This window comes from Oryx dammah, unplaced genomic scaffold (genome assembly GCF_014754425.2).
Source record: "Oryx dammah isolate SB20612 unplaced genomic scaffold, SCBI_Odam_1.1 HiC_scaffold_27, whole genome shotgun sequence".
Lineage (NCBI taxonomy): Eukaryota > Metazoa > Chordata > Mammalia > Artiodactyla > Bovidae > Oryx > Oryx dammah.
This window is the reverse complement of record NW_024070211.1, coordinates 101,993,016-102,008,226: the sequence shown is the minus strand read 5'-3', so window position 1 is coordinate 102,008,226 and position 15,211 is coordinate 101,993,016. Positions and strand designations below refer to the sequence as shown.

General features: G+C 36.3%; 1 protein-coding gene across 1 annotated transcript in view; it reads left to right on the top strand.

The window, feature by feature from the left end:
- The window catches only part of KCNH7 (potassium voltage-gated channel subfamily H member 7), a 150,659-nt gene that overhangs the window by 4,744 nt on the left and 130,704 nt on the right, over positions 1–15,211 (top strand). The window contains exon 2 of the mRNA XM_040227937.1: positions 133–288. Coding sequence (XP_040083871.1) covers positions 133–288 — 156 coding nt within the window. The remainder of the gene's footprint in view (positions 1–132; positions 289–15,211) is intronic.

Below are 15,211 nucleotides of genomic sequence, written 5' to 3'. Positions count from 1 at the left end.
TAAATTTTTAATTAAATTTCACTGATCATTTAGGATAGAAAATTCTACAGGGCTTTATTAGAATTTTAATATTACTGACACTTAAAAATGAACACATAATTTTGACCTTATACTCATTTTTTATCTCCTTAGGGTCCACTTTCATTTGTAATACTCACATAATTCCAGTGAAAAACCAAGAGGGTGTGGCCATGATGTTCATCATTAATTTTGAATATGTGAGAGATGAAGAAAATGCTGCTTCACCAGAGAGGGTAAATCCAATATTACCAGTCAAAACTGTAAACCGTAAGTAAATGACAACATGTACATGTTTCTTTATTTTATGGTAAATCTTATTAATAGAGTTGCTAACATGGAACTATTTTTACATTTCATCTTGTGATACTGAATTCTTTTCATCTGAAATTAATTTAGGATTTTGCATCGATATTCATCAGGAAAATCGCTCTGTAATTTTTGAGGATGTATATGGCAATTTCACTAGGTATTATTTTCAACATTATAATTACTTTGGAAAATAATTTAGAATTTATTCTCTATTTTCCATGCTACATAAATAACCACTTCAGCTTTTCAACTGTTTTAATCAAATAGAGACTGCATTTTATTTTCCAATTTTTATACATCTAATAGTTTTCTCTTGTCTAATTGAGCTGGCTATTACCTTACAATGTATTATTTTAAAAAAATTGATAGTGAACATCACTTATTCCTGATTTTTGTGTGAATGCAACCAGTGATTCCCATTAATTCAAATGATGACATATGGCCGAGTGGAACGTGTTTTGTAATTTTATGGACGTTTCCATTTGCTTGTATTTATTAATGGGTGTTGAAATTTGTAAATTACCTTTTCAGCATCTTTGGAAACAAATTTGCTATTCTGTTTCCTTATTTTTATAGTAAATCTTATTCATAAAGTTACTAACATGGAACTGTTCTTTTGTCCATGAAAGAAGCCACATTTGGGCATGATGTATTTTATCTTGTAATATTGAATTCATTTCATCTAAAATTAATTTAGGATTTTGCATCCATACTCATCAGGAAAATTGCTCTGTAATTTTTGACTGCATATGTGCAATTTAATTAGGTATTATTATCAACATTATAATTACGTTAGAAAATTATTTGTAATGTCTTCTCTATTTTCTATGATATGTAATAATAAAAAATAGTTTGGGGATTATCAGTCAGTTCAGTTCAGTCAACTCAGTCCTGTCCGACTCTTTGTGACCTCATGGACTGTGGCACACCAGGCACCCCTGTCCATCGCCAACTCCCAGAATTTTCTCAAACTCATGTCCATTGAGTCTGTGATGCCAGGATTATATGGGCTTTAAAACTAAAGTATAAAAAAAAAAAAAACCTTAAGTATAACTCCCCTGTGAAGTCATCTAAACCTGGTACTTGTTTGTGGAGTAGCTTTTTGACATTTCTTTTCCTCCAGAGGGGCTTCCCTGATATCTCAGTTGGTAAAGAATCCACCTGCAATGCGGGAGACCAGGGTTCAATCCCTGGGTTGGGAAGATCCCCTGGGGAAGGGAAAGGCTATTGATTCCAGTATTCTGGCCTGGAGAATTCCATGCACTGTATAGTCCATGGGGTCCCAAAGAGTCAGACACGACTGAGCGACTTTCACTGTCACTGTTCCTCCAGAGATTAGACTATTCAAATTATCCTAATCAACTATCCTCAGTGCCTTTGTACTCCTCTGTATGCTTAGTCTTTTACCATTCAGTTTGTCAGTTTAAATTATATTATTTCATTCCCCATTTTTACCAACAAGGCATTTGATGAGCTTATATTTCCTTCTTCCATTCCTTTGGTTGCAGTACTTCTGGCTTCTCAGAGGATTTCTCACTTTTGTTTTGCCTTAAATTTCTAGTGAAATGTGTTCAGTGCTCACCACTTGGCTTTTTGTTGAAGTTTCACCAAACAAACTTCATGGATAAAGTTCATCCTCTTCAGGAGATGTTCATAAGTAGATCAACATCGTTTTTCTGTAGTCTTCACACTTTGAGGACAGCCTAGGTAGATATAAGCTATTTGGTCCACACTTTGTTGCCCTATGAACCTAGCAGATAGTGTTTAACTTTTCTTGCATCAAATTTTCCTAATGAAAAATCTGATGCCAACCCTTGTCTGCCCTTTGTAAGTGATTTTGTTATTTTTCTGATTCCCAGAAAATTTCAAGAATAAACTAATAATGGTAGATTTTAATACTTTTCTTTCAAACGAAAACAGACTTTTAAAGTCTAAAACTATTGCTTCTATATGTCTAGGTTTGACATTCTATGTCAATTTTTCCAGATGTATGGTGGGCCCTTTCAATATGTACATTCAATTCATGTTATAGCTCAGGAAATTTTATTGAATTATAATTTTAATAGCTATTTTCATTTGGTTTATTTGTCTTCTTCAGGGACTCAAATAATAAACTCAAGTAACGTTGCACCTTCTTTGCCTATCTTTCATATCCACCACTTCCTTTCTGGTCCTTTTTTCTGTCTTTGTTCTATTTTATTTTCTTAACTTCTTTCATTTCTGACCTATATTCTTATGGTTTGCTTGTAATTTGATCTTATTTTTTTTATATAATTGTATCTTTTTTCTGTCTTGAATGTATTGCCTGTATTCTTTCAGTCTTGCTTTGCATTTTCTTCTTTGTCCAGATTTTATTCTATGTTCTTGAATTCCTAATTTATAATCTTATTTCATATCTCCAATTACTGGTATAAAATTTTAACTTTATTTTGGGGTGCTATATACCTATTCTGTCTTATAGCCAGATACATAACACACTTTCTTCTGCATGTTTTTATTCCTGTTTCCTGTTTTTCTCTTATGATATCTTTGTACAGATATTAGAGTTTTCTTTGTACAGATATTAGAGATATCTTTGCACAGATAATCCATTCATTAAGGATTTTCCTGGACGATCACTAATGAGAAATATCTGGTGGGAGGGGAAGAGAATAGGTCTTGTTTGAGTGGCTTCTTAAATTTTTCAGTTCAAAATTTAATTTGTGTATAGCAAGGAGTTTGTAAATGTGCGGGTTTTGTGGAGGAAGTTTCTTGTTCTTTAAAATATATGACACTAATTGATTTCATCGTTTGCTTGTTTTTGTCTTCTGATTATTCTATTCCTTCATATGTGAATATGGAGAACTTATATTTATCTGCTTCCTTATTTCCTAGCTTCCAAGGAACATTTCCACCTTTTAAGATACTTCCCTCTCTCCAAGAAGTAGTGCTTTTCCAAAGCTTATATCTGGGTCTTGTGCACTTTTCTAGCCACTCTTATTATCCCTCTTTTAACCAATGCTTTCTCCCTTAAGATCACAGAATTTCTCTCAGTATTTCTTACTCAGTGTGAAACTGTCTTCTTCTGAGAGTAAACTCTATTTGATATGTGTTCCATTACTCTAAGGAGACATTGGTGCTCCCATTTTTTCCACTTACTTTCTGCTTAATATTGTATTGTGTTCTTAAGCAATTCTTTTGGTCTTGGGCTACATGTAAATTAAAGTTTGTAATGTCTTGCTCTAATTACTCTTTAGGCATAGTTTATAGGTATTTTTATTTGCCTCCCTTATTGATCTTTGTAGTTTTTAGGAGGATCTATGAGCAAATAAAAATTTAAGTTACTGTCATCTGTGGGAAACTGGAAGACTTATCCCAAAACTTTAATATTGAAAAAATAAATTGTTATACTATATGTAAATCAGATAGCTAAATATATGTAAAATAAAAAACCCAGTCCCAAAGCCTATGTTGCAAAATGAACTATACTAAATCAAATGTACACCAGCTAAAAAATTTTCATAGTATCAGTTGCTTTCTTAGCTACATCTAAATGACATTATAGTATCCTGTTAAGGCAATACCGGGACATAATATATTCACTTCAGTTCAGTTCAGTTCAGTCACTCAGTTGTGTCCGACTCTTGGCAACCCCATGAATCACAGCACACCAGGCCTCCCTGTCCATCACCAACTCCCGGAGTTCACTCAGATTCATGTCCATCGAGTCAGTGATGCCATCCAGCCATCTCATCCTCTGTCGTCCCCTTCTCCTCCTGCCCCCAATCCCTCCCAGCATCAAAATCTTTCCCAATGAGTCAACTCTTCACATGAGGTGGCCAAAGTACTGGAGTTTCAGTTTTAGCATCATTCCTTCCAAAGAACACCCAGGACTGATCTCCTTCAGAATGGACTGGTTGGATCTCCTTGCAGTCCAAGGGACTTTCAAGAGTCTTCTCCAACACCACAGTTTAAAAGCATCAATTCTTCGGCACTCAGCTTTCCTCACAGTCCAACTCTCGCATCCATACATGACCAGAGGAAAAACCATAGCCTTGACTAGACGGACCTTAGTCGGCAAAGTAATGTCTCTGCTTTTGAATATGCTGTCTAGGTTGGTCATAACTTTTCTTCCAAGGAGTAAGCGTCTTTGAATTTCATGGCTGCAGTCACCATCTGCAGTGATTTTGGAGCCCCAAAAAATAAAGTCTGACACTGTTTCCACTGTTTCCTCATCTATTTCCCATGAAGTGATGGGACCGGATGCCATGATCTTCGTTTTCTGAATGTTGAGCTTTAAGCCAACTTTTTCACTCTCCACTTTCACTTTCATCGAGAGGCTTTTTAGTTCCTCTTCACTTTCTGCCATAAGGGTGGTGTCATCTGCATATCTGAGGTGACTGATATTTCTCCTGGCAATCTTGATTCCAGCTTGTGTTTCTTCCAGTCCAGCGTTTCTCATGATGTACTCTGCATAGAAGTTAAATAATATATTAGTGTAATACAATTCCAATATTCTGAATATTTTGCTCTGAACAATATCACACTTGGGAAAAACTATCAAAACCACCAATTTGCCAGTCTCCCAGTTGACATTTATAACAAAACTGAAGTACTATAAAAAATTAGTATAATACCAAGATTTGTTCCTTTAAGTTGATTACTGTTTTTGCTTTCATTATATTTTCTGCTAACAAGCTTCATCACTATTAAATGGTTCTCAAGAATATACTTTAGGCAATTTCAGGTTGTATTTTGATCATGCATGTCAATAAGATAATTTGTTTGGGGGGAAGCCTAGTTTTGTTTCTTTTTTGTCTTCAGAAAATCTTCATTTGTCCCCCAGAATAGTTGTCTTTCATGGTCCATCAAATTGGATGAGAGTGAAAAAAGGGAGTAGTGTATTAGTTGTATGCCAAAAAAAAAAAAAGTAGTAAAAAAAAAAAAGGATTCATTTCACACTGAAATACAAACGGATAATTGAAGCTTTGATTTCTTGAATGGAAGATAATCTCTACAGTAGCCTCCCAGAGTGTCATACATAATATATGCAACTTTATACTATGATTAAAATAGCATCTCTTGTGCAAGTCACAGCAAATTCAGTAGAGATTGTTCCTTATTATGTGAACGTGAGTGGTTTCCCTACACTGCAGCTGTCACTCAAACAGGGAATCATTAGAGAGAGTACAAATATGCAGATACAATTGTTTCCAGAGCATTACAAAGGCCTATTATTTACAACCATTATACTGGTTTTGATTATACCTTCTGTCATTATATGCTCTAAATTTCTTTTTACTTGGTGTCAGTTTTTGAAGAGTTGATTATTAAATCAAGCAGAAAAGTTAAGGACAGACAAATTACATTTGGTAGCTTCTGATACTATCCAAGTTCTACTTTATATCATTTCTGATCTTTGGAAAATTCCCCTTTTTTCCTTAAAGTATAATTTTGCTACCTTTGTAAAATAATATATTGGCTATATCAAACATTGTTGCTCAGTTGCTGCTGCTGCTGCTGCTAAGTCGCTTCAGCCGTGTCTGACTCTGTGTGACCCCATAGATGGCAGCCCACCAGGCTCCCCCGTCCCTGAGATTCTCCAGGCAAGAACACTGGAGTGGGTTGCCATTTCCTTCTCCAATGCATGAAAGTGAAAAGTGAAAGTGAAGTCGCTGAGTCGTGTCTGACTCTTAGCGACCCCATGGGCTGCAGCCTACCAGGCTCCTCCATCCATGGGATTTTCCAGGCAAGAGTACTGGAGTGGGGTGCTATTGCCTTCTCTGTGTTGCTCAGTTGGTGGCCACAAAACAAATAAACCAATGAAAAATAAGAGAAAACCAAATTTTGATACACCCCTTTCTGCAGAAAATTTCATCTTTCAAAAAGCTTAATTTCTTATTTAAATAAGGAATATAAAAGTGTGTGTGTTAAGTGAGTGTCTGGGGGTGTATGCATGCCCTTAGTATTGGTATTTAAATGAAAATAATAGGAAAAGGCTACTGTTTATTTGAGAAGATGTGGGTGTCTATAAATTTAACTGCCTCTCCTGAAATGTAGACAAAATTAAAAAAAAAATGTGGTGACAAGAAATACAGATGAAAAGGAAATGAAGTATTAAATTGAGAATATTAAGTAATAGAAAAGAAGTTATTAGGAAATACACAATAGAAAAGATACATCATGAAAGACAGTGTGATAAATTGGGTGGAGTAAATCGTGGAAACTTAGAGACTTGTACTGAATAAAAAGGTGAATCAGTTCTCAGTACAAATATCTAGTTTCCGAATCAGGAACACAACACAACAAAAGTAAGCAGCTTTCTCTGGGAAGAACTAATATTTCATAAACCTAATCTCTGTTGAAGATATAGAACCAGCCATAAATAGATGACTTATTTTTCCTGGAAAGAAGAAAGTACAGGAGAGAGTATTATCTAGTAGGTCTAACTATCAAATTAATAAATACTGTATAATTGTGTTGATTAATTACTCCATAATGAATATAACTACCAATTATAATATATAATTAAACCTTTTCTCACTGATGGTTTAAACTCTGTAATCTGAATAGTGGAAATGATACTGAGTGGAGGATAAAAATCTACTTTCCTACCAAATAAAAGGGGATCACATCTAAAGGAAATAACAGCAATGCAGCAATGGGAAAACGTGTTCTCTATTTTTCCTGCTCTAATATCTGTTGCTATGAAATATTTGTACAACATGGAAGATAGCCAAATTGTGTCTTCATGCTTACACTATTTATTTCATAGTTAACTGTCATCGAGTTTAGGAGGTTTTTGTTTTTATTATTTTAAATAAAATATTTTAAAGTTTTATTTTACAAGTATATTTAAATCTAGTATTTCTTCTATTTGATAACAGAAATCTAGGATCACCAGTCTGGTTCAGACAGACACACATACACATTCTCATTTGTTAAAAATCTCTTTAAGGTGTTTGGGAAACCTAAATTAAACAAAAACAATATACAACCCAACAGAAAATAAATACATTCCATTTTCTTTTTATGTCTTAAAACCAAAAGGTCAGTTTGAGCCACTCTAAATGCTGACCTTAAGTTCATATCCCCAAATAAATTTTAACTAATCATATTCACTCCTCTTATCAATTTAAAATAGCTTTTTGTTTGTCTACTTAATCTACTGCTTCCATCACAGGCAAAAATCCATGAAGTTTTCTCATTTTACTAAACTTGAAACATATCTCAACAAGAAAACAGGCCCATATTTAAGTCTTTTTAGTCACAGAAAAATAATGAATTTCATCATTTAGTCATTACACTACAAGTAAAAATTGCACATAAAATCCTAATTTTTATAGATAATTTTCGTCTCTTTCCATTAATAAGTATTTCAAAACTTCACCAAGGTTTTCATGACTCTCTTCTCATATCTACCTCCTTTGTCAGACAGATCACCTCACCTTCCACATCTCAGAGGGCTGAAGGAAGTCTTTTCATCAGCCCACCTTCAACAAATTTATCTCATTCCTGGTGACAAATAAAGAGAAAGAGAGGTCAAGGCTACGGAAAACTTAAAGAAGTTCACCTTATTTTAAGTGTCCAGGAGCACTTAAGCTCTACTTCATAGGAGGAATGTTGTATTTTCTTCCATATCCCCCATTTTGCAAATAGTGAGTATCTGTTGGCTCAGTTGTAAAGAATTCACCAGCCAATGCAAGGGATATGGGTTCAATCCCTGAGTCGGAAAGACCCCCTGGAGAAAGAAATAGCAGTACATTCCACTATTCTTGCCTGGGAAATCCCATTGACAGAAGAGCCTGGGGGGCTACAGTCCATGGGGTCGCAAAAGAGTCAGACACAACTTAGCAACTGACAACAATAACAATGCATATTTGTAGAATGTATAAATTTATGAATCAGTTATTCTTTGTATTGAGTAATTAAGTCATTTTTCCTACTGAATGAGCATTAGTCAGTGATTCTCCGATACTGAGACCATCAACATCATCTTATAACATGTTTGAAATGTAATTTGTTGGACCTTACACTAGAACACTTGATTCATTAACACAGAAATACAGCAATCTGTAGTTTGAAAAACTCTTCAGGTCATTCTGACACTTTGAGAACTACTGTTCTAGGTTATTAATGGTCAGATAAAAATATAAAGATACATTTTAAATGAACCTAAACATAAAAATAAAGTTAAAATTTTATGGTATCTTATTCTCACAGTTATTTTCAAAAGTGAACTTTTTCATTTAATTTCATTAAAGTATTATAAAAGGGACTCCATCATCTTTGAAATGATTAAAAATATACTCTCCAAATCAAAAGAGAATCTTTATTTTTATGCTTAAAATAAAAATTTGAATTACTCTGAAAGCTTTGACTGAAGCAAAGTCTATACACACAAAATAGAGTTGGTAATTTAGGCAATTATCTAGCTAATTTAAGCCAGTAAAATGTATTCGTATGCTTTGGACTCAATATTCTGAATAATTGACACATAAAACATGTATCTTCCTGAATAGCTACGTTACTCCCTCATATTTATATTTCAGTGTTCAGACCTCAAGCTAAGGAACAAAGACATTTTCTGTATAGCTGGTTTATAAAGGGCATTCACAATGTTTTTACTATTCTCCATTGGAGCTGAAAGTCATTCTTTAATTCAAAGATGAAGAGCTGTGGTAGTAATATAGAGTTTCCCACTCAGCAAGCATTACTATAGAAACAATCCTTTATTCAGATGAATGTAATTAAAGGTTTTACAACATAACTAATGTTTACTATTATCATGTGTTTGGAAGTTTCCTTTTTTTAAAGATTAAATTTGACATAGAAAAAGGAACCATGACATTGTTGCTAAAAGAAATCTGGGAAAAGTTCAGTCATAAGTTGCAATCAACTTTATATCATACCCCCCACCAGGATTTGGGCAAAATGCATGTTTCTAATATCAAGATAATTACTAATCATTGAAAAAAGTATGCATTATCCTTTTGTTAGCAATGAATGTTAATGACAGCCTAAATGAGCATGTCCACATCAGAGTCCCTGTGTGCATACCGTTTGGAAGAATTTGTTACTTAGCAACACCCAAATTAGGGACAGTCCCTATTTACACAGCATGAGGGTAACAGGTGTCTGTACCATTTGTGTTCAGAACACTCCATCAAAGAGTTCCTGTTGATTGTAACAACTATTAATACATGGTCATCTTGGGTCAAACTAGGTACAAATGTCATTACTTTTGCATAACATGAATGGACTCTTTAACTTGGCATTTTGAAAAGAAAGAATTCTATAAAAGAGAAACAAAATAGCAGTATTGTAAATCATACATCAATTTATTAAGCAGTTAATACTGGAAACCCAGTTAGGTATTTATAATTCTAATGTGTTTGATTTCATTTCCAGTGCCTCCCTCTGGAGGGATTTTTAACCTTGGGTGGCTAAGAGCAGTCCACCAGCCTGTCCCACTTTCTGCCTTATCTCCCTTATTCTAAACCTGTGTTTTCTGCTTCTCTGCCCTCAAGAGGAGCTAGCTAGCTTGGAAGCAGTGCTTCTCAGACATCATCAGCATTTGTGAACTTGTTCCAGAAGTTCTCTGCTGCTGCTATGGCTCCCGCAGTTATTCTCACTCCTACTACATCAGTAACTTCCCCTGATCTCCACACACATGATCTTTACACATTCCTTCAAGATTCCTATCTTGTCCTATACTTAATGCCTTATTGTGAAATGTTTCTTTTTCTCTAGTATCTCTCACCCCAGGAAATGTCCCAGAAGTCTAAGTCTTTCAAGGCATTACAAGTCACATCTACTCCTTTAAAGGGTCCCAAATTTAGTTGCAGGTTTACCAGGTTGATGGACATCCTGGTGACCTTTTGTTTTCACAAACACCAGGACTGCACTGGCTTCACTGCCCCATCTGTCACCCACTAATCAGGTTAGCCAGGTCAGTACTGAGTTCACTCTGAATAATGTTTTTTTCTTTTTTTTTTCCCCCAGTCAAACTGCTAGCTACTGCCTTCTTTGACAATACTATGGGTTGCTCTAGCAGCCCGTGGGCATCATCATAGACTCCTAACACATTAGTAAGTTAGACATCTCCTCTCAGGGTGCCTCTGTGGAAATTTCTTCCTGAAAAGGAAAGTCAGATATTTCAATTATTTTCCCTGTTTCTCCCATCAAATTTGATATGTTTCTCTCTCTGACTCAGAGATTAAAATTATATTTCTCTGCACATCCAGAACTAGTCAGTTGGAGAAAAGTCCCACAGTGATTTTAAGGCTTCCAATTTAAATGCCAGATGTGTGAATACCCTGGTTATGGAAAGGTACATTTATATTAATTCATGAATTTTTTGTGTGATAGTAAAAGTGAAAGTGAAGTCGCTCAGTCGTATCTGACTCTTTGCGACCCCATGGACTGTAGCCTATCAGGGTCCTCTGTCCATGGGATTCTCCAGGCAAGAATACTGGAGTGGGTTGCCATTTCCTTCTCCAGGGGATCTTCCCAACCCAGGGATCGAATCCAGGTCTCCCTCATTGCAGGTGGATGCTTTACCATCTAAGCTACCAGGGAAGCTTACTCAGATCATCATTTTTTTCAGACCCTAGACTGACTGTCCTTCCCCATCTGTACCATAGGCACTGTGCCTGACACTTTCCTCAAGGCAGGGACAGATGCAGAAAATATTGGCCCCTGCAGGTACACAGCTCCATCCCTCACTGGGAGTTGTAGTCAAAGGCAGGCACCTGCCTTACCCAAGGTCATGGCCCTCCCCATGGGATACCTGTAACCAGTGACTAGCTGCAACAGGGAGATACCTGACTTCATTTTGGCATAACTCTGAAGGACAAGTCCAGCTCCACAGTTCCCAAGAGAACAGGCTGAAGTTTTAGCTGCATTTTTGTATCAGTTTAAATAACTTCCTCTGACCAATCCTGCCTTCTTTTTTTCCTTTTAGGCGTATTTCCTGAGGACGCATCCCCAAAACTCTTTTGCACAGTCTGTTTTCACAGATCCAATCAAGATACTTCCCAGAACTCCAAATGCTTTGTGAGGGGAAATATCTCTGGTTGTGACCTTCACAACACCCTGCCCCCCAGCCCCATATGTACACACACATGTCCTCTACTTACCCCACTGTAGTCTCTGGTTTGTGTGACTTCTTGAACGTAAAATTTTTCCCACTTTTCAGTTTATAATCCAGCTAAGCAGAACCAAGCAAGGGTAATATCTTTTAATTGATATTTAACTTGAGTTTAGTAGTAAAATGATTAAGTAGTCAAAAGTTCTAAGAGTTTGTGGAAATGATGTGAAATTAAACCAAGGGAATGGGGAATTTGTAACTGTGAGGAAATTCAGTGATTTAGCAATATATTGAGAACTTTTTAGGAATATTTGGGTTTTCTTCAAGAAATGTACTATTTCTAATATTCCTAGGTATAGTCTTAAGTTAGTGTCTTGTTTCATGTCAAAATTAGCACAATAGTTTTCTTCCAGATTTTAGATTAGAATCAGCTCTGGTTGAGTGAGAGAGGTGAGGCGAGAGAGACAGAGAAATAATTCAGATTGGTGAAAATTTCTCAATTTGGAAAATTTTATAAAACTATTTCCTAAAGTCCCATTACTGTAGGAGATAGGGACAGAAATTTAGTTGTGATCATGGTAATTCTGTGAGAACTATGATTAGCTAAAACTAGATGTAAAGAAACTCAAAAATGTAAGGAATATTAAGAGTCAGCTAGTCCTAGAGGATTCTAAGGGAGGTTAGTGGAGGAATTTCAGATGGTGGAGATTTTGTTATTCAACATTTGAGATTATAAAAAATGTGTGTATGCATTTATCTACATTTATTTAGAGGAGAGATTTATGATTCTCAATAGATGGTTGTGTGAATATTTATGGAACAAGAAAGCATGAAATCTGGGGTAAAACAAATTAAATCAAGGAAGCTGCTGTTTTATTTTGATTTTACCACCCTGATTTCCTATTTGACCCTGGGCCAAGTATTTAACATTTCTTCATATATAGATTGAAGTCATAATTATAGGTTTCAAAACAGAAAGACACTGGGAATATCTGTATCTTCTTGGTTGAGATGTAAACAGCTCTTATTTAAGTGTTAACGCAGGGTGTATGAAGATGCAGCTTACAAATTTATATTCAGCAGTTTCATAGAAGGTACATGTCCTGAGAAAGACATTGTCATGATAGTTAATTATAAGTTCATGTATAGTAGAAATATCTCTCTCAAGTGGAAAATGATGCCTTTAAACAAAATTATGTTCTTGTCAGTAGTTTATCAATACATATAATTGTTTTAGGGAATGTGTTAAAAGATGTATAACCCCCCATTCTACTGTTATTTCAGACCTATTGAACATTTTAGTAGATAGTAAGCTAAATAGTATCTCTTTCAGTTATTCAAATTAGAAAGCAAATATATTAAAATATGGAAGCAACTTACAAGGCTGTTTTTTAGTGTTAAGGATCATAAGATTATACTTATCTATGTTTTATATTTGATGCCTGAAAGTGTTAGCATTGACCAAAATTCTCAACGTTTATTCTTTCCGGATGAACTGAGGTTAGACAACTAAATCTGTAATGCAATATAACATGGTCATATTAACCTAGTGATGCAGAAAAGACCATCTGTACCACCTTGGATATGACTAAACTGTAGGAGCAATCTAAATGCCTTGTGCAGTCATTAATTTAAGAAAGGCAGGGAATTGTTTTTAAATGTGGAGGGTAATGTAATGGATGAAAAATGAATAAAAGTAGGCACTGACCTCAGTGCATTGTAATAAGCTTGCAGAATTGATTTGTAAACTGCTTTATAAGTCAATTCCAAGTGCATTAAAAACTAATCAAATGACTTTGATGCAGTTCACTGATTTTTAACTTGGCAATTTACTTGAGCATATAAAAGTTGTTAGTAGAATTATATAAGAATGCTTGCAAAAGAGATACTGTGATGTACTGTTATTTAATCATATATGCAGACATTGGTTACTGTCACCTACTAATTAATCCAGAGCTTAATGTTGAATGTACCTGGAATTTGTGCACTGTGTCCTGTCTTTTATCAGAAAGATAAATTCTATTTCAATTATATTTGCCACTGTTAACTACTAGCACACAAAACCTAACAGTAAGAATTTAGCCTGCTTAATTCTAAAATTTTCTGTCATTGGTATTTTACATAAAATTCACTAGATGATGAGGAGTTTGAAAACACTTCTTTGTATGCTGTAGAATCAGAATGATAGCAATTAATAACCTCTGGGAAAAAGGTGACTTAATTGCATGTTTTGTATCAGGCATAAAGGGCATGATATAAACTTCACCATTTTTATCAGCTATTGGATTCTACTCAGTTATTTTGATGAATACAAGTAAATACAGTTCCAGGAGGCTATGTATATATGCTAAGTTGCTTGAGTTGTGCCCGACTCTTTTCAATCCTATGGACCATAGCCAGCCAGGCTCTTCTGTCTGTGGGATTCTCCAGCCAAGAATACTGGAGTGGGTTGCCATGCCCCCCTCCGAGGGATCTTCCCAACTCAGGGACTGAACCTGCTTCTCGTGTCTCCTGCATTGGCAGGCAGGTTCTTTACCACTAGCACCACCTGGGAAGTCTACTAGGAGGCAAAGATGGTCTATATAAGTGGGTCAGAGCAATTGAATATCTTAGTTTTTCCACAGTCAAAACTGAAGCACGTTATCAGTTTAGGATCTGCTGGTGAAAATTCATTTACCATGCTCAAGCATTCTGTTAGAACTGGGATTTGGTGAGCAAAGTAGACAGAGGCCCTGCCTACCGTCCACTAGGGAAGAGAAATGTTAATCAGAAGTCAGTAAGTGTACAACTATGAGCTGCTGTGAAAATTACAAAGGTGATACTAATAGTTCTGAAGGAAAGAAGAGCTTCCCATAGGAAATGACTTTGGAGCTAAAATCTGAAGGATGTTTTTATAAATTATGTATAACTGAATCACTCAGCTGTACACCTGCAACAGCTGCTGCTGCTGCTAAATTGCTTCAGTCGTGTCCGACTGTGTGACCCCATAGACGGCAGCCCACCAGGCTCCCCCATCTCTGGGATTCTCCAGGCAAGAACACTGGAGTGGGTTGCCATTTCCTTCTCCAGTGCATAAAAGTGAAAAGTGAAAGTGAAGTCACTCAGTCGTGTCCGACTCTGCGACCCCATGGACTGCAGCCTACCAGGCTCCTCTGTCCACGGGATTCTCCAGGCAAGAGTACTGGAGTGGGGTGCCATTGCCTTTTCCACACTTGAGACTAACACAACATTATTAATCGAAGACTTCCCTGGTGGCTCAGATGGTAAAGCGTCTGTCTACAATGCGGGAGACCTGAGTTCGAGCCCTGGGTTGGGAAGATCCCCTGGAGAAGGAAATGGCAATCCACTCCAGTACTCTTGCCTGGAAAATCCCATGGACAGAGGAGCCTGGTAGGCTACAGTCTAGGGCGTCACAGAGTCGGACACGACTGAGCGACTTCACTTTCACTTTCATTAATCAAAGAACCTGCCTGCCAGTACAGGAGAGGTGAGAAACAAGTATTTGATCCCTGGGTGGGGAAGATCCCCCAGAAGAGGGCATGGCACCCACCCCAGTACTCTTGCCTGGAGAATCCCACGGACAGAGGAGCCTGGCGGGCTACAGTCCACAGGGTTACACAGAGTCCAGACACAACTGAAGTGACTTAGCACACACACATGCATACTCCAGTATAAAATTTTTTTAAGAAGAAAGAAGTGCAACAGATTTCCATAAAAAGAAAATCCTAAAGGATGTACTGAGTAGGAAGAGTGAAAATTATCAAGCACAAGGAAGCCCTGAATCTAAAAGAAGCATAGACCTCTGGAAGA